The sequence below is a fragment of the Schistocerca nitens genome, chromosome 1 (assembly GCF_023898315.1).
Source record: "Schistocerca nitens isolate TAMUIC-IGC-003100 chromosome 1, iqSchNite1.1, whole genome shotgun sequence".
NCBI classification, from domain to species: domain Eukaryota; kingdom Metazoa; phylum Arthropoda; class Insecta; order Orthoptera; family Acrididae; genus Schistocerca; species Schistocerca nitens.
This window is the reverse complement of record NC_064614.1, coordinates 1,181,905,635-1,181,928,554: the sequence shown is the minus strand read 5'-3', so window position 1 is coordinate 1,181,928,554 and position 22,920 is coordinate 1,181,905,635. Positions and strand designations below refer to the sequence as shown.

General features: G+C 41.9%; 1 protein-coding gene across 1 annotated transcript in view; it reads left to right on the top strand.

Annotated features, from left to right (window-relative positions):
* LOC126233282 (baculoviral IAP repeat-containing protein 6) overlaps window positions 1-22,920 on the top strand; it is a 321,293-nt gene that overhangs the window by 112,943 nt on the left and 185,430 nt on the right. Inside the window, exons 18-29 of the mRNA XM_049942854.1 lie at window positions 1,952-2,097; window positions 2,170-2,280; window positions 10,484-10,636; window positions 10,732-10,842; window positions 10,901-11,077; window positions 11,196-11,226; window positions 11,861-11,901; window positions 12,111-12,170; window positions 12,984-13,092; window positions 13,217-13,293; window positions 13,393-13,496; window positions 15,545-15,847. Coding sequence (XP_049798811.1) covers window positions 1,952-2,097; window positions 2,170-2,280; window positions 10,484-10,636; window positions 10,732-10,842; window positions 10,901-11,077; window positions 11,196-11,226; window positions 11,861-11,901; window positions 12,111-12,170; window positions 12,984-13,092; window positions 13,217-13,293; window positions 13,393-13,496; window positions 15,545-15,847 — 1,423 coding nt within the window. The remainder of the gene's footprint in view (window positions 1-1,951; window positions 2,098-2,169; window positions 2,281-10,483; window positions 10,637-10,731; window positions 10,843-10,900; window positions 11,078-11,195; window positions 11,227-11,860; window positions 11,902-12,110; window positions 12,171-12,983; window positions 13,093-13,216; window positions 13,294-13,392; window positions 13,497-15,544; window positions 15,848-22,920) is intronic.

Sequence of the window (22,920 nt, the reverse complement as noted above, 5' to 3'; positions counted from 1 at the left end):
GCCACAAAGGAATGCCCCATTCGTCACCAAATACCACTCTGGTAGCATCCTCCACCAGGGTTTTGATTACCTATCATCATGCCCTGAAATGGGGACATCCTATCCAAGACCCCTACCACCCCTCATAAAGTGTTGTTCCATTGCCCACTCAACCTCGACAGCATCCTAGTCCACCCCTACGCTGCTCCCAATCCCAACCATCTGCAACAAGGATCATATCCCTGTGGAAAACACAGTGCAAGACCTGCCCAATCCACCCACCCAGCACTTCCTATTTCCATCCTATGCCAGTTCTGCTGCAATCATTACACAGCTTTTTTTACATTGCTGTGACTACCAACCAGATGTCCACCAGGACAAATTGGCACTGTCAAATTATGGCCAAGAGCAAAGTAGATCATCCTGTGGCACAACATGCAGCTAAACATAACTTGTTTGATTTCAATGGTTGCTTCACAACATGGATAATCTGGATCCTTTCCTCCACAACCAGCTTTTTTGGATTATGCAAATGGAATTATGTTACAACACTTGCTCCATTCCCATAATTGTCTCAACCTACAGTAACTTACTGTCCTCACATCCTTCGCCCAACGGTTTCCACCATCTCTGTCCTATCACCTCCCCTCATTCTCGTCTCTGACCCTCTTTGTTTGCCGCCCTCTGCCAATGCATCCGCCCATCTTTCCCCATTCCTCTCCTTTTTTACTCCGTTTCCCCACCTCCCTTTCCCACCACAACCTCCTGTTGTTGCACTTACTGACATTCTAATCCTTGCACACTCCACCAGACAGCATTTCTCTCTCCCTCCACCCTTACATTATTATCCTTCCCACTTCACACCCCGTCCAGACTGCTGCTTCCATTCCACATGATAGTTGCGTACTGGTGTGAGCTGCCAGAGTTGGCTTGCTCGTGTGAATGAATGGTGTGTGTTTCTGTTTCTCTTTCTGATGATGAAGACTGTGGCCAAAAGCTTGTGTGTTAGTGTCTTTTAATTGCCTGTCTGCAACTTAATGTCGTCTTTCTGGGAATAGCAATCATCTTTTCCTAGATTGTTGATATTCCAACCTGGCATTTCCATTGTTTGAATTTATGATATACCTTGTCGATGTGGCATGTTGTACATTGCTCAAACAACTAGGCCAGGAGGCGTCTGATGCAAAGGACATCAGAGGCACACCTAACTAAGACAAGCAACTAAATCAGCCATTTCCAAACACTGTCTGGAAATCAATCATTCCATGAATGTTGATGAAACCAGGGTTCTCATACACACCCCACAGATATAGGGCCAGTGTTATAAGAGAGTCTGTAGAGATAAAGTTGACGGAAAACCTGTTGAATCATGACTCTGGTACTGACTCAATAGAGTCTTGGATCCTACACTGAAGTTGCTGAGAATGCAACAGTGGCAGCAGTAGAACTCCCCAAAAAGAGGAACTGGGAGTGCGGACATGGGGAACAGACACCAGTCAGACTACCAGATGCACCAGATTGAATATGGAATGTTGCAGGATGCTTCTGGTGGTAATGGACGGCAAGGGAAACACTTAGAACCACACTGGACCGAAAACAGAATGCCAGCACTTGGCCTGGTGCAACAGATTGAAGAGGGAACACCAAAGGACACTTGTTGTGGGAGCGGACTGAGAACGAAATGCCTGGAACCAACCATGGAAAAGGAAGGCCTTAGGTGTAAAGACTGGACACATCCACTTGATGAGGAGTGTCATGTAACGCCTGATAAATTGTGTACAAATGACACTGATATCTAGCAGAATACATGACACTTCGAGACGCTGACAGATCACTGGAAAAGCCTGAAGAATTACATGTCAAAAATTGCACTTTAATGGCTGACATTAGTTTCTCTTGGTGATTAGTTACTTTAAAAATTTTAGTACGACTCATTGTATTGACTTTTGTTAATTTTTTTCTGTCCTCCTAGGTTTGGGCTCTATAGCACACCATTTGAACCAGAATTGTTTGACACAGAACCACCACCACCTGCTAAATTTTCGTCAGTACCAATCACTTATGCTACAGTTGTGAGTGGTGAAATGGGCAATGCTGTAGGTGGCAATGGTGGTGGCGGTGGAGGTGCAGGAAGTGGAGGTGGTGGCGGAGGCAGTGGAGGAAATGGTGGTGGGGCTGGAGGTGGCGGTGGAGCAGGAGGAGGCGGTGGTGCTGGTACTTCGTCTGCCAGCACTCCAGCAGCCTCAGCAGCTGCATTCTCAGCAGATGTTCTGGATTTGCGAGAGCTGCTTACGACGTCAGGTAATTAATTCAGAACTGAATTCGTATTATTTACTGTGTGTTATTCCTATTTTACAGAATTATCAGAGAGGTACAGCAAAATACAGAATATAATTACATGGAACAGCAATATATCATGCACTTAATTAGGGATTGGTTAATGATTGTGCCTGTACACTCCAAAAATCATGAATGCAGTTCTTGAAGTTGAAGTGACATTCTTGAGGTCACTTCATATACTGAATTGTTAGCTGTTAAAGATATTCCTTTACAAAACTATCCTTTTAAGGCCAAACAGTGTAGGGTATTGGATTGCTTGATGGTCAGTAATGGGCTATAATTTCAGTTGAAATTGAAACATGTTCACTATAGTAGCTTTGCAAACAAAACCATTTTCATCTGTGAAGAGAGTAGTGCGCCATTATCGTGAAGTCTACCATTAATGTGAGCAGTCAACATCAGTCGTTGGGGAAACATCATGAGTGAAGGGGGTGGGAGTGTGGGGGGGGGGGGGGGAGTTGGAAGTCTTATGTCTTGGCTAACCTTACTGTTAGAAATTGATACCACTGTCTATAAACAACAGAAGGATGAACATTCATGTGCTTTGCTACCTATGAGGTAACCCAGACTTGATAGTGGGTATGTCTGGCCAACCTCAGGTCCCATTAACTGTATGGCTGCTGCAGCAACACTACCTCTCCATGATTGCTTGTGGGCACCTGTTTGCTGTTTTATAATTGCTGACGGATGGTTAAACATGCACTTGTGTTGAAGATCCAGCATTTTTGCAGAGATCCTGTTTTCTGAGCTAGTTCATGGAGTGTGGGAAGCCATGTTTAATGGACACATAATAGGGTACTTGACTGTTTTTTGGATGTTGTCACAAATGATTAATTATGTAATTTTATTCCTCTAACATGCTTTTTTCCTCTTGAATTTCAGTATTCTTTTATAAAAATGGAAATGAAATCAAAATAATTCGAAAGCGTGCTAAAAACATCCATTTGAGTCATGTGATGCCTGTGATAGCACTGGCTAGCTCGCTGTTCCTACTGTCATGACTGTAATTCACAGTGATGTCTTATTTTGGAATTTATGTTTTGGAAAATGGGTTACAAATTGTGTGTAGTGCCATTCTGTACAAATACATGTATAAGATCTCCTGAAAAGTTGTTTTTGAGTGTTCCAGAGAATGAGAACATGTGTAAAATGTGGTTGCATTGTACTGACAAATTGCCAAAATGTTGACACACAAGTTCACTAGCTTAATTACAAATGTGTTGCATTGTAAGGTTAACATTAACTTACCTCCAAGATATGCTCTCCCACTGTTACTGTAAAACTGTTAAACTCCTAGTGAAAATTGCCATTTTTCCCAGCTACACCTCAATTATTCAGTAGCTCGGTGTCGCTGAATTTTGTAAGATGATGGCCATAGATCACAGGCTCGAATCTAACCTGAAAGAAAATTTTTACTTATTTATAAAACAACCCTACAGTCCTCTTACATAAAAAACAAATTACAGTTACAAAACTTCAACACACCAATCATAAACAGAATATTATTGTGTTTCCTTGCTGTTTACATGTGCTTACGTTTGCAATTGGTTTTCATACACGCCATGTTCAGAAATGTATTTTCCGGTTAATGTGACCACTTCATTAGAAAAAATGTTTTTTATTTTTGCACTGTCCAGCTAGGATCCTTATTGTTTAAATTTTTGCAGCTACATCATCTTACATAAATATGAAGTAAGTCTCCTTCAGACACTAACTTTAGTTTTCACTCACAAACATCTCAGCCCTTATGTTTGTGTCACCTGCATGTTGTACACACTTCACATCTATCTACATAACTTCATCATCCTACACTTCGTTGTACTGGTGCATATGGTAATATCTTCACTACTAACAATGCTTTTCAAAAAAGTGAATTGTTTGTTCGCAAAGTAAGTGCATTTATGCTCTGTTGTTCATGTCTCAGAGTAAGGCGAATGTGAAGCTATACATAGTACATCACACAATCAAAACATTTGTTACAGTCAGTCCTTGCTAATGCTAATTTTGTATTTCATGTAAAACTTTTTAAAAATATACAAGACCCTTCCAGAATTTGAAAAGACCCTTCCAGAATTTGAACATGTGACCTCTTCATCAGCAGTCAGATGCGCTATCTGTTGCACTACCAAACTACTCCTGTGTACAGTATCTCTGCTGAGTGTCTTCTACAGAGGAAATCGGCATAAAGTTTTGCCAAGAATAATTTTATTGTGCTTTGGGTCGTAGCTCACAATTAATAATCAGCAATCTAGTTATAATATATGGGCACACTTGCAAAAGTTCTACAATTCCTTAGTTTTGAGTGAGTTTAACGGTGTTGTGGGGAGCAGGGAAAAGAATGTTCTTTGTTGAACATGCTGTGCTCAAATGGGTGGAGCTTAAACACATCAACGTTTGCAAAGTTTCCACTATCAGATTTCACAAAATTCCTTTCTGTTGTCACTTAAAAGTTGTAACTGTGTTTTCCATCAGTAAATAGCTTAACTGTTTGCAGAAAAAGTATGTAAAAACCTTGTAACTTCAGCTAACACTCCTATAACACACATATAGCTTCGTCTTACTCCTAATCTGTGCCGTCACCAGAGCATCCGCCAATAAAACCATCGTACATTATGCGTTAGATGAGTATGTGCCAAGCAAGATCGTAAGAGATGGAAAAGAGCCACCGTGGTACAACAACAGAGTTAGAAAACTGCTGCGGAAGCAAAGGGAACTTCACAGCAAACATAAACATAGCCAAAGCCTTGCAGACAAACAAAAATTACGCGAAGCGAAATGTAGTGTGAGGAGGGCTATGCGAGAGGCGTTCAATGAATTCGAAAGTAAAGTTCTATGTACTGACTTGGCAGAAAATCCTAAGAAATTTTGGTCTTATGTCAAAGCGGTAGGTGGATCAAAACAAAATGTCCAGACACTCTGTGACCAAAATGGTACTGAAACAGAGGATGACAGACTAAAGGCCGAAATACTAAATGTCTTTTTCCAAAGTTGTTTCACAGAGAAAGACTGCACTGTAGTTCCTTCTCTAGATTGTCGCAGAGATGACAAAATGGTAGCTATCGAAATAGACGACAGAGGGATAGAGAAACAATTAAAATCGCTCAAAAGAGGAAAGGCCTCTGGACCTGATGGGATACCAGTTCGATTTTACACAGACTACGCGAAGGAACTTGCCCCCCTTCTTGCAGCGGTGTACCGTAAGTCTCGAGAAGAGCGTAGCGTTCCAAAGGATTGGAAAAGGGCACAGGTCATCCCCGTTTTCAAGAAGGGACATCGAACAGATGTGCAGAACTATAGACCTATATCTCTAACGTCGATCAGTTGTAGAATTTTGGAACACGTATTGTGTTCGAGTATAATGACTTTTCTGGAGACTAGAAATCTACTCTGTAGGAATCAGCATGGGTTTAGAAAAAGACGGTCATGTGAAACTCAGATCGCGCTATTCGTCCACGAGACTCAGAGGACCATAGACACGGGTTCACAGGTGGATGCTGTGTTTCTTGACTTCTGCAAGGCGTTTGATACAGTTACCCACAGTCGTTTAATGAACAAAGTAAGAGCATATGGACTATCAGACCAATTGTGTGATTGGATTGAAGAGTTCCTAGATAACAGAACGCAGCATGTCATTCTCAATGGAGAGAAGTCTTCCGAAGTAAGAGTGATTTCCGGTGTGCTGCAGGGGAGTGTCATAGGACCGTTGCTATTCACAATATACATAAATGACCTGGTGGATGACATTGGAAATCACTGAGGCTTTTTGCAGATGATGCTGTGGTGTATCAAGAGGTTGTAACAATGGAAAATTGTACTGAAATGCAGGAGGATCTGCAGCGAATTGACGCATGGTGCAGGGAATGGCAATTGAATCTCAATGTAGACAAGTGTAATGTGATGCGAATACACAGAAAGATAGATCCTTTATCATTTAGCTACAAAATAGCAGGTCAGCAACTGGAAGCAGTTAATACCATAAATTATCTGGGAGTACGCATTAGGAGTGATTTAAAATGGAATGATCATATAATGTTGATCGTCCTTCCTAAGGAAATGCAATCCTAAAACAAAGGAAGTAGGTTACAGTAAGCTTGCTCGCCCACTGCTTGGATACTGCTCAGCAGTGTGGGATCCGTACCAGATAGGGTTGATAGAGGATATAGAGAAGATCCAACGGAGAGCAGCGCGCTTCGTTACAGGATCATTTAGTAATCGCGAAAGCGTTACGGAGATGATAGATAAACTCCAGTGGAAGACTCTGCAGGAGAGACGCTCAGTAGCTCGGTACGGGCTTTTGTTAAAGTTTCGAGAACATACCTTCACCGAAGAGTCACGCAGTATATTGCTCCCTCCTACGTATATCTCGCGAAGAGACCATGAGGATAAAATCAGAGAGATTAAAGCCCACACAGAGGTATACCAACAATCCTTCTTTCCACGAACAATACAAGACTGGAATAGAAGGGAGAACCGATAGAGGTACTCAAGGTACCCTCCGCCACACACCGTCAGGTGGCTTGCGGAGTATGGATGTAGATGTAGATGTAGAATTGAACGTTTTCGATCACATGACCAGATCTTGATTTTTAAGCTTTATTTACATAAAAATAAAAGATATTTTGTGAGAATATTGGCTGTGAATGCTATATAAATGTTATAATCAAAGAATAACAACAATCCAAACCTCATTTTTAAGGTGGGAAAATAGCCTATTGATTGCTGACTGCTGAGAGGTGAATGCACAATACAAGATGTGTAGGAAACTTTGTTTTGCTACATACCCAGGACTCTGAAAAATACAAAAAATATCAGAGTCTGAATCAGTCCTGTTCCCAATGATTCGTTGTCACTGACAGTTCTGTAAACTATACCTCAGTGTTATTTGACTATATCGCCAGCTGCTAATACAAGCCAGGTGACTGAGGTATTGTACAGTTATTTAATATTTAAATTTATGAAATGTTACAATGCCATTGCAGTAGCCACCAGAAAGATCGCAGGAGGCGCACATCAGCATGGCGCGTCACGGACGGTAGTTGCCTCAAGTAGAGTCCCGTCCACCAGAGGGCACACGAGAATTCGGATGCAACCTCTGCCGCGTAACAACAACAACAACAACAACAACAACTCAGGCAGCACGGGCCGTGCCGAGTCAGTTAACATCGAGCATGCCTAGGGCACAGTCCCGGTCTACACCAAGTGAAGTGCGACGTAAACGTGAACAGTGTTATTACACAATTGACGACGAGTAGGGTCATTCTTTCGTGTGTTACGTCGTTGTTCCGGTTTCGCAGCTTCTCCACAGCATGGAGGATTTAGTGCGGGTTTTTGTTGAGCAGCAGACGGTAGGGTCGTGCTTTCGTGTGTTACGTCGTTGTTCCGGTTTCGCAGCTTCTCCACAGCATGGAGGATTTAGTGCGGGTTTTGGTTGAGCAGCAGACGGAGCTCATGGCCACCCATGAAACAAGTGCTTCCGGCGTTGCTCTCCACGCCGTCTGCTCCAGCGCCGTTCCCTCCTCCCTTTCCCCCGTATGATGAGACGGCGGAGGATTGGGACGCATATGAACATTGCCTTCGGCAGCATTTCCAGGCGTTTCATGTTGCCGATGCGGAGGTATGTCGTTCTCTGTTCTTGTCTTGGATATCTCCCTCGCTGTATCAAGTTTTGCGGCAGCTAGCGCCGTTGCAGGAACCCTCGTCCTTGTCTTTTGACGCACTGTGTTCATTGCTGTCTTCATATTATCGCCGCCGCACGCATGTTGTGGCGACTAGGGTCGAGTTCTATCAATGCAAGACACAGCCCCATCAGTCTTACCGGGCGTGGGCCGCTACCCTGCACGGTCTTAGTCGCAAGTGTCATTTTGTCACGGAGCAGTCGTGAGAGTCGTATGCCCACGTTATGGTACGTGACGTCATTGTTCGTTCGGCCTCTGATAGGGAGGTCCGGCAACGGGCTCTGCATTTAGAAGACCCTTCCCTCGAGGAAGTCCTGTCCATTGCTCAATCGTATGAAGTCTCTCACGCCGCAGGTCAACAGCTGGAAGCGTGGTGCGACGTCTCGGCGGTTCAGGGCGGCGCGGCCGCGTCCACTGTGTCCGGGGTGGACGACGTGCGAGTGGTACAATCCGGCCGTTACGGCTGCTCCCACATGGCGTGTAAACAGAATTCCGGCCGCCGGCCCCTTTTGCCGTCCTGTGCGTCGTGCTATATACATCATGATCGGTCAGAGTGCCCCCAGCGTTGGGCCGTTTGTCGCAAATGTAATAAAAAAGGTCACATTGCTAAAGTTTGCTGCTCAGCCTCAAAAGAATCGAAGGAAGCAGGTACAGAGGACATGGACGTTGACATTCAGGAAGTTTCATCGGGCCAGGCTCCCGACGCATCGGCACGCAAACTCTTTATCGAGGTGTCAGTTCTGTCGCGCCGGTTACAACTGCAAGTAGATGCGGGCGCGGCAGTTTCGTTGTGAGACAGAGAAATTGAGCACTTGGTGGCCGCCTGTTCCCAGTGTGCGAGCCAACAGGCATCTCCCAGGGCAGCGTTCTCTTCCTGGCCGCCGGCAACCCAAGCATGGGAACGTGTTCACATCGATTTTGCGGGCCCGTTTCTCGATGGCTTTTGGCTCATTGTCATTGATGCTTATTCCCGATTCCCATATGTGGTTCGCTGCTCCTCAACCACTTCAGAAGTTGCAATCCAGGCACTAGCAAAAATCTTTTCTGTGGAGGGTCTGCCAATCACCCTGGTCTCGGACAATGGATCGCAGTTTATTTCGCAGACCTTCCAGGATTTTTGTAGGCGCTTCGGTATTCGGCACGTTTGCTCTCCCCCCTTCCATCCACAATCGAATGGGGAAGCCGAGCGCATGGTGCACACATTTGAGACGCAGATGAAAAAGTATGTGCACGAATTTCCTGCAGAGGAGGCATTGACATTTTTCCTGACGGCATACCGGACCACACCAATGGGCGAACGCAGCCCCGCAGAGCTCCTCCATGGGCGCCAACCTAGGACTCTGCTGCACCTCCTCCGGCCTGGTCCTCGCCAGTCTTCGCAAAATGGAGTACCTGGTTTTCCACTGGGTATGTCGGTCTGGGCACGTGGGTTTGGTCGCAATCCACGTTGGATACCGGCGGTGGTCCTGCGCCGAAATGGCCGCCGGCTCTATACCTTGCAGGCAGGGGACCGGGTGGTACGTCGACACAAAAATCACCTACGTCCACGTTTGGGCACCCACCCTCCGACCTCTCGGACACCGGCTTCCCCATTGCCGGCACCCGTGTTGGTTTCTCAGGGGACGTTACCGCCTCTCCCCGCTGTGACTCTGCCGCACTGCGATGGTTCTCAGCCTTGGCAGCCTCCAGTAGCTCCAGCACTGGCATCGCCATCGTTCGAGATGGCCCAGCGAGAGCCGGCCCCCCTCGCAGGCCCGGTTTCTCAGGAGACTGGTTCACCTGTGGTCGTCCCTTCCCCATCGTCCCCGCCACTGGGTCTTGCCCCTCCCGAGGTGGCATAGGATCCGGAGTTCGACAGCTTGTCGCCCGTTCTGTCCCGGGCTCCGGTGGTGGGACGACGGGGGCCTCTTCGTGTGGGTCACTTCCAGCCGTATTCGAAGGTTCCGGCTCGAGCATTGGCAGATCCCCTCGACTCCGGCCTTCCAATGGATGTGGAGGTCATCGCTCCTGCCCGACGCTCCACCTTCCGACGCAGTGTATCACAGTGGCTTCACCCCCCGAAGGTGGAGGAGTGCAGTAGCCACCAGAAAGATCACGGGAGGCGCACATCAGCACGGCGCGTCACGGACAGTAGTTGTCGCAAGTAGAGTCCTGTCCACCAGAGGGCACGCGAGAATTCGGACGCGACCTCTGCTGGCGTAACAACAACAACAACAACAACAACAACTCAGGCAGCACGGGCCGTGCCCAGTCAGTTAACATCGAGCATGCCTAGGGCACAGTCCCGGTCTACGCCAAGTGAAGTGCGACGTAAACGTGAACAGTGTTATTACAGCCATTATTGGAAAACAATCAGTAAAAGAAATTATAACAACAGGACCAATTTTAAAAAAAATTTTTTCCCTAGTTAATTCAAAATTCAAGTCCACCTTTGTTGTATTATGCTTCATAGCACTTCATGGAGTAATTATTTTATCTCTTTTTTATAGTTGGAGGTCAAGGACCAGATTCGAAGTTTACACAATTACGGCTGAAGGGATTATCATCAAATCACTATTTGAAAGGTCTACTTGAAGTGGAACCTTTGCATTTCACATGCCACGCAGCAAGCGATGGTACAAAAATGGAAAAAATAGACCAAGGCAAGTATTGCTGAGGAGCCTGTTTTTAATTTAGTAAAACAGATATAAAAGCTGAAATAAAACTTTAACATTGGTTGTTTGTTTTTATTCTTCAGGTTCATCTGGATTTACAATGCCAATTCCTGCTGGAAATATGGGGAATTTTGATGTTACTAACTTTATTGTATCAAACAGTGGCACTAAAAAGGCAGACAATGAATTTGTAAGTATGAGTTAATTGTAAATAAAATCTTGAACATGGTTAAAGTGAAATATGGGAAACAGTGCACACAGTTGAAGGTTTATTGCCACTAAGAACTTGCAAAAATCTTGCAGTGTACCAAGAGATGCCATTGTTTAGTAAGTTCTTAGTTTTAAATTATCATCATGAGCAGTGTGAGGTGGTGACAGGCTTAAAGTCTTCACAAAAATTTCCTTCTCTTAATTATCGCAATGTCGTGTGTATAAAACAAATTTTCAACAAATTTAAGAAGATTAAATTTATATATTTGATCATTATATATGATGGAAGACTATTCTGGGTTTCAAGGAATGTGTTTAAGGCTACATCCCCATTCAGACATCAATAAACAGCAATGTGAAAATTATGTGTAATTAGGGATATGTTTCAGCCAGAAAAATTAGCTTGTGCCATTTGGTGTGGCACTGACTAGGCATCTGATGTGATGAAACAAAGATCCTCTTTGCCTTACCAAGTCCCTCTACAAATGCTTTCCAGAATTAACCATTTAAACAGACAAAACACTAAACCCTATTAATACAATTAATAGACAAGCTCTGAGGACATCTACATTGGCCTATACACTTTTTGTCCACCATAGCATACTCATGATGACATGGTTCAAAACAGTCAGCTAATAACTATTTAAGAACTGCTTTCCCAATTGAAACACTGTGCAACTTCAATGTTTACTACATTGTTCACCTGCCTTGAAATTTACAGGAGCCTGTTTCAAACGATTACTATAATTAACTTATGTGAGCAGTAGTTAGAGGCACTTGTTTTTTGCAAAATGCAAGGTTACAAAATTTGTATGAAATTTTATAAATTTGGCTTAAAACATGAAACTATTTACTTTGAAGCAAAATCATGAAATAATCAACGAAGATGTGTGGATCCGTATCACAAAGTTAACGGTGGAAATTCGATTTGAATTTTGCAGTGAAATCTGGATATTGATGACTGTTGATTATGCACCACTTTGATGTATATTGCTATCTTAGTTTTTGTCGAATATTGCTAACTTCATTTCCTGTGCAAGGAAGTAAGACATTCAACAACGTCCAGTGCATTCTTTGATCTGGCAATAAATTGCATGTTGAAAATTTTTGCTGATTGCTGGGGCATCCAGTCTTATATTTTATGATCTGTTCTTGTGCTTCAGTTTATTAATATGCCAAGCTTTTGTTCAAGAAAAAGAATTTTCATGAAAACATTTTTTTGTGATTAATTAATTAATTAATTAATTATTAGAAAGATACTTAATGTGCATATACTTTATTGTGGGAATTGAGTGCCAGAGAAAGGACATGGGTATAAATGCAATTAGGGTTTTAGTTTTATAAGGGTTAGTACACATGCAGTGCTATGCTCATAAATTAAATTTGGTGAGCAGTGCGTGGGCTGTGAAACTTGGTTGTTTTAACCATTGTGCTCTGCAGCCAAAACACACATTCCTTAATACCCGAGAAAGAAAGCATGCATACATTCAATTTTTAAATCAGTAATATGAAGATGAACCCACAAAAACTAATATTTCCCATAATCCTGTCATCACCAGGTGGAACTCATGGATAAAGTACCGAGGACCTTGGAGAATATCTCAATGATATAGTAGAATTTGTTGAAACTGATGAAGATGAGAGTGTTGCTATGAACTATTTGGAAGTCCTGAACTGTAATGAAGTACAAAAAATTCAATGCCCAGCTATTTTCTTGTCAAAGATTGCTCTAAATGTTGCAATTTGCTGCTGACATTAGAGAGCTCCGTGATATCATTAAAGCATACTGATGTATCAAAGAGCTTTAAATTGTTAGAATATGCAATTTTGCCCCGAGATAGCCACAGATAAACCTGCTGAAGCAAATGCAAGTACATTTAACGTTCCAATCTACAGGTAGAACAAGCCTGATGAAACTGAACCAATTAATGAAGTGTGACACAGGAAAGATTGTCATTTCTTCTATTGGTAGATCATTTGATCCAAGAAACGTAATGAAAGGTTATTTTTTACGGATTTGAAATCTCTCAACTAATAAGGATATTTCTATTCTACAAGAACTTTCAACGTCAGAATATACCACATCCAGTGTTTAGGGATTTAGTTGCAAGTTCTTGAAGAGAAGGCAGAGATGTTGATGAGATTGCTGCTACTCTTTCCTTGAAATCAGGATATGGGCGTTTGGTGGAGGCTGCAGTGATGGCTTTGTGGATCCCAGTCAGTAATATTGATAAGTGAGAGGTCATTTTTGATATATTGTAATATAATGTCTGGCAGGAGAACAGCTCTGACTCCCAGTAATATGGAAGTCGTGGTAATCCTCTCTTTCTCAGACTGATTTGTAGATTATGTGCATAGGCTAGGCCCTGCTAATTCAAGTGGCACGATATTTTTTTCCAAACATTTATGCATTGATATATGTGTTTTTGTCACATGTATAAGTTTCAAGCTTTATGAATATATGTAAAAATAAAAGATGTTTCACTGGAAATAAACAATTAGTGATTTTTGCTTTAGTTTTTAATGCTAAAAAGTGGAAATCAAATTTAGTGAAATTATTGATGAAAATAGTGAAAAATATACTGAAAACAGGTTTCTAGAAATAACAATATCAGGCGAACATTTTCACCACAAACAGGTGCCTCTACTAATAGCGATTCAAATAAGTAGACTGAGCCTGAAATGGTTGTTTTTTTTTACAGTGAAATTCTTGAATAAATGCTTCACGGAGTTCTTCCCGCGTTAGATTTGTCAGTATCGAGCTTTTGCTGACTTCCTCCATCGCCATCATGAAATGAGATTTCAGTAGGTCATTACGTGCTTTAGTAGGCCAAATTACGTCATGGAAACATCACAAAATCATTTAACTTCAATATGCTACAAGAGATTATGTTTATATCTGACTGAAGAACATTGGTAGTGATGCTGATTTCATCAGATGGTGGAAGACTCCAATGATTTCTCTGTTGCTTTTGAGTCATATACAGTAACATAATCTCTGGTAGCATATGGAAGCTCTGTGATGTCTTCATGATATAATTCAGCTGACGAAAGTACCTATTGAAATCTAATATCCTGATGATGATGATGATGAAAGAGGAAGTCATCGAAAGTTCGAGATGGCAACTTCATTTTACATGGCAAAAACTCCATGTAACGTTTATTTTATAACATAGTCAATAAAGATGTAGTGCATCATCAGTAACCTGTTATTTACAGGTTACATTTTAATGCATAGCATTAATTATATAAAGCAATTTGTTGAGATATGGCTTTACTTAAGTTTAGTTATATTTTGTCACCTGGCTTGGAATACTGGAGCGATAGATACACAGAATGAATTTCAGTATTTACCTTCATGAGGTGACATTCTAGTACCACCAGTAGATACATTTAAAAGTAGAAGAAAACTATTATTTGGCTATTAGAAAAGTTCCTTCCTCAGTGAGAAAAGAAAGGAGGAGCAAGTCATTGAGACCTGAGGTTGAGAGGAACCCTCCTGTTACAACAACATCATAATCACAACATGTGGGTCCCTGTCATCCGAGAATGTGAGTGACAAGCCTTCCTTTGTAACCTTTAGCTACCTATCTGTTTTCCTTGCTGAAGAAGGAATTACTACTCCCAAAAGCTAAGTCATGGTTTTGTTCACTTTTAAATGCATCTATTGGCAGTACTGGATTTTTTTACCTGATTTACCAGCCACACAGTTTCCTTGTGATTTTGCTATTTTCTTAAGTGAACTCTCCTTTCAGTGATAAAGCCAGACAAGTTTGCAAACACATTTACAAACTGTTTCAGATTAGTGAACTGACATGTCAAAAGTATTTAAGATAAGTTAGTATAATTTTAATATAAGTAAAGAAAGCAGGTATTTCTGTGTGTGAATTTGCATTTTGTTAGCAGCTGAATGTAAGTCATACACATTTTTGCAAACTTTGTCATGTTTGCTTTTCATCCTCAAAAATGTATTCCAAATGGTGCAGTGCGTGATGATTTGGGTATAAATGATGAAGGCATGTAATTCTCATTATTTACTAGTGTGTTCTCTGCACTGAAAAGATAAACTTTGTGATAGACTGGAACATGGATCTAGACACCTACATTCTGCAAACATTACTCTCCTAACAGAGGTTTTGAACTGCACTACAATTTATGGACAAACTATGATCTTCAACCAGCTATTGATTACCACATCATTGGAATGAACAAATAGAAACCACAGACACATTAAAGCTTTTAATTATTTGAGGCAAAGAGCTCAGTTGGAACATCACTGTCTGCAAACTGTAGATGAGTTGTTTTCTTTGAATTCGTCTCAACCACACGACATTTACGTTTTTCGACTGCCCAAAGAGAATTTGTAGTAGATAAGAATACTGTGTGTGTGTGTGTGTGTGTGTGTGTGTGTGTGTGTGTGTGTGTGTGTGTGTGTGTGTGGTTTTGTTTGCTGATTGCCACAATATGTTTGAGCAAACATTATATATTATCTACAGTTTACTTAATCTTATTGCAGTAAGGTTTAATTTAATTTCAAGTATGTGATATCTTAATCCTATGTAAAAAGTACTGTAATTTTTTTCATAATTTTCAAAGCATAAATACAGGAAGGTCACTGGATGACACTGTACATATAATGTTTCCAAGTTTTGGAACTTTTATTATCTTAATGTTTTCTCCCATTAGATATCATTCTATGAAGATATGAAGAAAGATGATACCTTTTACCAAGCAATCCCTACAGAAATGAAACTTACTGATACTCAACATAAACTGGGACTTATGTTTTATGCATTGGATAAGGAACTGGCAAAAGTCAAGGCAAAGGCAAAGTCATTTAGTATCATGGGCAGTGTAGGGCCAAGCACCTCAAGCTTGAATGATGGGTCTAGCTCCTCCTCGCTGCAGTCATCTGAATTTTCTGGTCCAATACTCTTACATGGGATGAGAAAGGAGAATGTGACAGAAAATAAGCAGGATATTGACAAGGTTTGAATCTCTTCAAGATTATTTGATTAGTAGGTGACATTTGATTTCTTAAATACTTTTCTTATTCTTTGGTAGAGTATGTAGTCCTGTTTCTTCAATTGACCCCACATTTTCATTTAAATTAGGAGTCTCTCCCTTTGCGACATTGTTTTAGTCTTTGCAGTCAGCTGTTTTAGCATTTCACCTGTATGCCTATACAAAAATTCTTTTGCACCAGGAAATTTTATCTTTATGTTCATAAAATTTTATTGATAGCTATCCAAATTTTGCTTATAGATTTGCATGTCACACTGTGATTGAGGGATTTTTCAGTTTTAAAAAAGACATAAAAATCTAGTGAAAGTACAGAAAATGAGAGTTTATTTGTGGGAAATGTGCAGGAAGTGGCCTTGTATATGTGATCTTGAGATGTATTGTATATTAAAGATCTGTTCATACATAGATGCCAAGAATTGTACAGAATTTGTTGGACAGCTGACAATACTCATTATCGTCCAATAAGTTGTCAGATAGTTGTCACACACTGGATATGTGTAGGATGTCCTACAAGCTACACACGTTGAATAATGCTATTACTAAGCTACTCCTCACTGTATCTGTTGAATTACTTCCTTTCATGTGACCACAGCTCAGCACATTATGTTGAGTAGACTATTTTTAAAATACAGTATTTTCGAAGTGTGTTGAAACCAATAATTTCGTAGCCAAATTTCTTTATTATCTTTTGTATAGCTGCTCAAATATTTTTTAAGTTCCTTTTGTGTGGCAGAGAGTCAAACATTGTGTAACTGGTAAAATGTGGCATGTTGATCGAAATAGACTATGCCATGCTACACTATACACAAATTGAAATTCTAGCTCAAGTCTAACATCCATTCATACTCAGTAGTGAAAGCTTTAATAACACTCTTCAAATGCCACAAAAATGATAGAAGCATTCAAGCTAATTCCAAAAGTGATGTAGAGCCTTATAGGGGGGTGTCAGTCATATTACATTGGTAACGTTCAGCTGTTTCTTAATCTCCAAATATGTTGTTGTGCTGTACACCTTGGGCCGGACAGGAGGAGATGAATTCTAAAGTCATAAGAGTGGACACCATGACCCATCACAATGGCACAAGGAAGACCTTCCCTAACAAAAATCCACTGTAATGACCCAGCTGTGATGGACGTTCCCATTTGTGAATCTGTACCACATAGGGGTAGCCCATTTGGGTGTGCTGCAGAATGAGCCCATACATTCCTAGAAAGGTCCAATGGATTGGAGATGGAGCGTGCTCCATGGCTCTGGTCCAGGCAGGGAAGAAGGCAATGGTGCACTACCCCAATCCACATCCATGACCTGGATGTGGGCATCCCAATCATGAACCCTGAAACACAGGCACTGAAAGGGATATAGCCCCAAAATACTGGCCTCTGTAACAGTTGAGTCACTAAAAGTAGAGCTTGCACTCGATTGTTTTTATACTTGACAACGACCTTTGATTTACACTGTCTGCTTATTGTAACTTTTCAGAGTTCCATGCAACTTAAGCAACTTTGGAGACCCAATTAAAGCATAAGTGTCACTGTTGGTAAGAGGTTTAGATGAATTAGTGAAATTGAATTATTTGTCCATGAACCACTATTCTGCATCTGGAGCACGAACAATTAACATCTCTCTCTCAGCACTATCTGCATAGGAAAGAGCATAATCTTTGTTTTCACATTTGAAATGGCAATTGTGAATAAGGCCTTGCAATACAGAATCCTAGTCTTTAAACGATTGGCCAGGCTTGTTATAAGCATGATAAAATTTGTAGTATGCGACCACAACCAGAAGTTTACTTTGAAAATATTCACCTAACTTGTCCTTAACATCTGAATAACCCAATTCACACAGGTCTTTATCTGGGAAAATTTGCGGAACCATTCCATACACATAAGCACCAGCCTTAAATGAGAAATCCATGTGTAGTTACATCACCTGAAGTTCTGGGTACAATAAAATGTTGTTAAAGTTTGTCCATGTGACTGGTCCACTGTTCGTTTCTCTGATCAAATGGATGGAACACTGGTGTTATTTACTGAATGTCTGTGTGTGTGTGTGTGTGTTGTTGGTCCCGGTCCTCCAACTTGTGCAACAAGAAGTCCTTAGTAACATTCAGTTTTTCCACAGATGCATTGACCACCAGCAAAATGCACAATGAGGATTCGTAAGCACATAATAAGACGACAAGTGTCACAACTCAAGTGCAACATGTCCATCAAATAAGCATTGGATATTCTGAAGATAACACAAGAATATAGAAAACACAGGGAATGTACCGTGTACCAAATAACTTTGCTACCTGAAACACCTTGCCAGTGAGGTCCAGATAATGTTTACTGAAGTTTAACTGCTTGCATGGCTGTCCATAAATTTTCCAAGTACTTTAAGAAATCCAGTTGATACATTTCATAATAATGACTGAACCGTAGGTGTCGAGTCACAATACTGTCTGCACCACTGTTGCATTGTGCTCTTTACTTCTGTTGATCTGTGTCACTATCAACAACAGTGCCAATGCAGTGTTTTATAACTACTACTCTAATAAATCAGGCCAAGTACAAGTCAGTTTATTAGTACAATGTCTTTGACTCGCATCTCAATAATCTACAGAACTTGCTGTTAACTTTGTAACTGCAATTGAAATTCGATCCAGAGTAGAATTGCAACTGCCTTGGCAGCCCTCGTTTCACAGGTTATAAACACTGTGCAGATTGCTACACCAGAACCGCATGATTGGCTGCTACTGTTGGAGATAATGATCACTGCAATGTCATTGTAATCTGGGGCTGTCGTCTCTGGTGGGTGTGGCACAGTAGTCTATCTGATGTAGGCAACCTCTCTGAATGGCCACTGAGGCTTGATCTGTTTGCAGCCTCAAGTGCAGGGCATGCAACCCAAAATACAAAAGAGCTAGAAGGGATGTCTGTCCTGCAGGGGTGGTTGGAGGACTCAACAGTGGGTTATCAAGTTTAATAGGCTGCGTTTATTTGATAGTACCTACATTTCTGGTTGGCTTGGAGCTGTGCTTTTCCATTAAGATCTGAAGGAATTTGTACACTAGTAATAATATTCACATTGCATTCCATATGCATTTGACAGACTATTTGTCATGTCAGTATTGTCAGAGATCATCATCATCATCATCATCATCATCATCATCGTCGTCGTCTTAGGGTCAAAACGAGAACCAGTTGCTGTGAGCTGTGACTTGCTCTAATCTGTGGTCATAGGTCCTACCCAGTGTTTCATGTACCTCTGGTTCAAAAACTTGCTGGTGTCATTATCAAAAATTCCTTTTTCATCAAAAATGAAGCAATCTTCAAGATGTTTTAATTTGGAATAGCGTTCATAGGAAGTAGAGTATTTTGGAGCCTGTGTATGCAATCATATTTATTAACTCATTGGCATCTCCCAAAGGAACATGGTCACTGCCAGAATTGAATTTAAGCGAATCAGTTTAGTTAATGCATGCACTGAATATCTTTAGCATGTCATCACTTTGGAAAATATCTGCTGTATTTCTTCAAAATATTCTGTCATGTGAAGTGGCTGTGGGTAGAGAATAATTCCAGTGTGTTAATAGATTGCAGTAGGGCCACAGTGATTATTGCAATCACCCAGAAGTCATAAACTTTTTCATCTTATTTGTAGGGCTCCTGCTTATAAGACAAAGGAGAAAAGCAGAACTTTTCTGTTGAAATATATACCATCATCCTTTACCTTCACATTTATTTAAGCTGTTTTGAAATTCTCCACATATTTACAGAATTTTGAAAATAGAAGTTTCAGAGATGGAGAATAAATTTGTAAATGCAGTTCATAATAATTACGAAATAAATGTACAAAAGTAGTTCATTGAATGTATATCACTGTTTTCACTGAGTGAAATACACTTCACTCCTCTATCCAACTGTGATCCACCCTCACTGCCTCCAAACCACCCCCTGTTAACTTGCCAGAATTTCTTAACCTTGAACCTTGCCTCGCCATCATTCCCCAAATCCCTCAACATGCAAACTAACCTTACCTCCAGGAAAGAACCACAGTCAACTATCTAAAAACTGATCTTGACCTTATAATCCTACCTGCAGACAAAGGCTTCACCACCGTTGATTTTGAACTGCAAGAATTATCTTGTGGAAGGACTCCGTCAGCTGTCAGATACTTCCACCTACAAACCTTGCCTCGGTGACACCATTCCAGTAGTCCAGCGGGATCTCCAGCCACTACTCAAATCCTTAGGCCCATCCCAGAACCTGTCCCCACAGTCCATCTCTCTACTTACCGCTACCACTCCCCGCACTCCCACGTTCCGCATGCTCCCTAAAGTCATAAACCCAACCACCCAGGACGACCCTTGTGACCGGTTACTGTGCCCCCATTGAGAGAATCTGTGCTCTCATAGACAAACACCTTCAACCTATTACAAAAGATACCAACCATTTCCTCGACTGACTCTCCACAGTTCCTGTCCCATTACCACACGATGCCCTGCTCGTCACTGTTGTGCCACCTCCCTGTACATTAACATTCCTAATACCCATGGCCTTACTGCTATTAAACACTACCTTTCCAGACGCCCTATGGATTCCAAACCAGCAACCTCCTTCCTAGTCACCATGACCAACTATATCCTCTCTCACAATTACTTCTCCTTTGAAGGCATTACCTACAAAAAAGTCCAGGGTACGGCTATGGGCATCCGCATGGCACCATCCTATGCCAGCCTATTCATGGGCCATCTAGAGGAATCCTTCCTAAAAACTAAGAATCCTAAACCCCTCACCTGGTTCAGATTCATCCATGACATCTTTGCTGTCTGGATAATGTGAGGAACCCTATCCACATTCCTCCAGAACCTCAACAACTTCTCCCCCATTTGCTTCACCTGGTCCTGCTCAACGCAACAAGCCACCGTCGTAGATGTTGACCTCTACCTCAGAGATGACTAAATCAGTACTTCCGTCCATATCAAACCTACTAACCACCAGCAATACCTCCTTCGACAGCTGCCACACATTCCATACCAAGAAGTCCCTTCTGTACAGCCAAGCCACCTGTGGTTGTTGCATCTGCAGTGACTAGCAGTCCCTATCAAAATGTACTGAAGGTCTCACTGAAGCCTTTCCAAAGTCCCACAGTCCGGCCAGAGAGGAGCATTCCCCTCGTAACTCAGTATCATCTGGGACTGGAGCAACTGAATTACATTCTCCGCCAGGGTTTTGATTACCTCTTGTTGTGCCCTGGAATGAGAAATGTCCTGCCCACTATCCTTCCCACCCCTCCTACAGTGGTATTCTGCCGTCCACTGAACATGCACAATATACTTCTCCGTCGTTACACAACCCCTGCTCCCAATCCCTTACCTAATGACTCATACCCTCGTAATAGACCTAGATGCAAGACCTGTCCCATACATCCTCCTACCACCACCTACTCCAGTCTGGTCACTAACATCACCTATCCCATCAAAGGCAGGGCTACCTGTGAAACCAGTCATGTGATTTACAAGCTAAGCTGCAACCACTGTTTTGCATTCTATGTAGGCCTGACAGCCGACAATCTGTCTGTCCGGATGAATGGCCACCGACAAACTGTGGCCAAAAAACAAGTGGACCACCCTGTTGCTGAACACACTGCCAAACATGATATCTCTCATTTCAGTGACTGATTCACAGCTTGTGCCATATGGATCCTTCCCACCAACACCAGCTTTTCTGAATTGCGCAGGTGGGAACTTTCCCTGCAGTACATCCTACATTCCCGTAGCCCTGCTGGCCTCAACCTTCGTTAGTCACTGTCCTCACCCATCCAGCCCCCTCCCTGTTCTCATTCCAGCACTACACAGCTTTCATTTCACCGCCGCACCCAGTCTTTTAATTTCTTTTTTTTTCTTTTTACTTCTCTTTTTTCCACTGCTGCCCCCCCGCCCCCCTTCCAACTTCTCTCCTGCCCTCCGTCTAAACTGCAGCACTTCACTCTTCGCCAGGCCCCACCATACTATCCCTCCCCCTCCCCGCCCCAGCCGTTTCCTTACCACCACCCAGTCGCCATTCCCATCATGCACTGGTGCTGCTGCTTGCAGTGTTGTTTCAGTTGTCTGAGGCTGCAGACGTGTGTGCAAGTTGGGTTTGCGTGAGAGTGTGTGTGTGTGTGTATGTGTGTCTATTGCTGACAAAGGCCTTAATGGCCGAAAGCTATAACTGTGTGAACCTTTTTGTTGTGCCTATTGCGACTCAGAATCTCTACTGTATGGTGAGTAGCAACTTTCCGTCTCTAATATTGTTACACTACATCCTGGATTTTTCATTTTTTTGATTGTTGTTTGAAATACACTTTCATATTATATTGCTTGAAACAGTCGGATAGACACAATCCTACTTTACCTTCTACAGACCCCCCCAATCTGGTCTCTCTGCTTGTCATTTTCATTAAAATCGTCATCTGCTTTCTCGAGAATTTGTTTTCCATGAATGTAAACAGGTTGGTTCATTAGTGAGATACAGGCTTAAATTCTTTGTAGAAAATGTAGGAATTGACCAAACACATCATAAATATATGAAAAAAATACCTTCTTCGACCACTTCTTTCTTTGTCATTCAAAGTAATAGATCACCAGCTGATCTCAATGATCAACACTAGTTTTATTTGCATTATAAGCAAGTATAAGATCGGGTTAGCTTTTCTACCATTTTAGCTTTGGAATTTTTGTTGGTGACTCTACTTGTCATGCTGTGTTTTATATATAGGGCAAACACATCCCTAGTGTCTTTACAGTGAAGTGCTTGCAGGGATTTTTTTCTCTAAAGTACTGTTTGACCTCTTCTTAGTTTATTTTGTCTGAATTCTTTTGGCTGCCCTCTTCTGTTCCTCAGTGCTGTGCCAACAGCACACTTGCCCTCATCAGTCTATCTTTGAAAGAAAACAATGGAAAACCCAGGATGGAATGATGATAGTAGTATGGAAAGTGTAGATTGCTACTTACCATATAGTGGAGATGCTGAGTCACAGATAGGCCCTACAAAAAGATTGTGAAACAAGT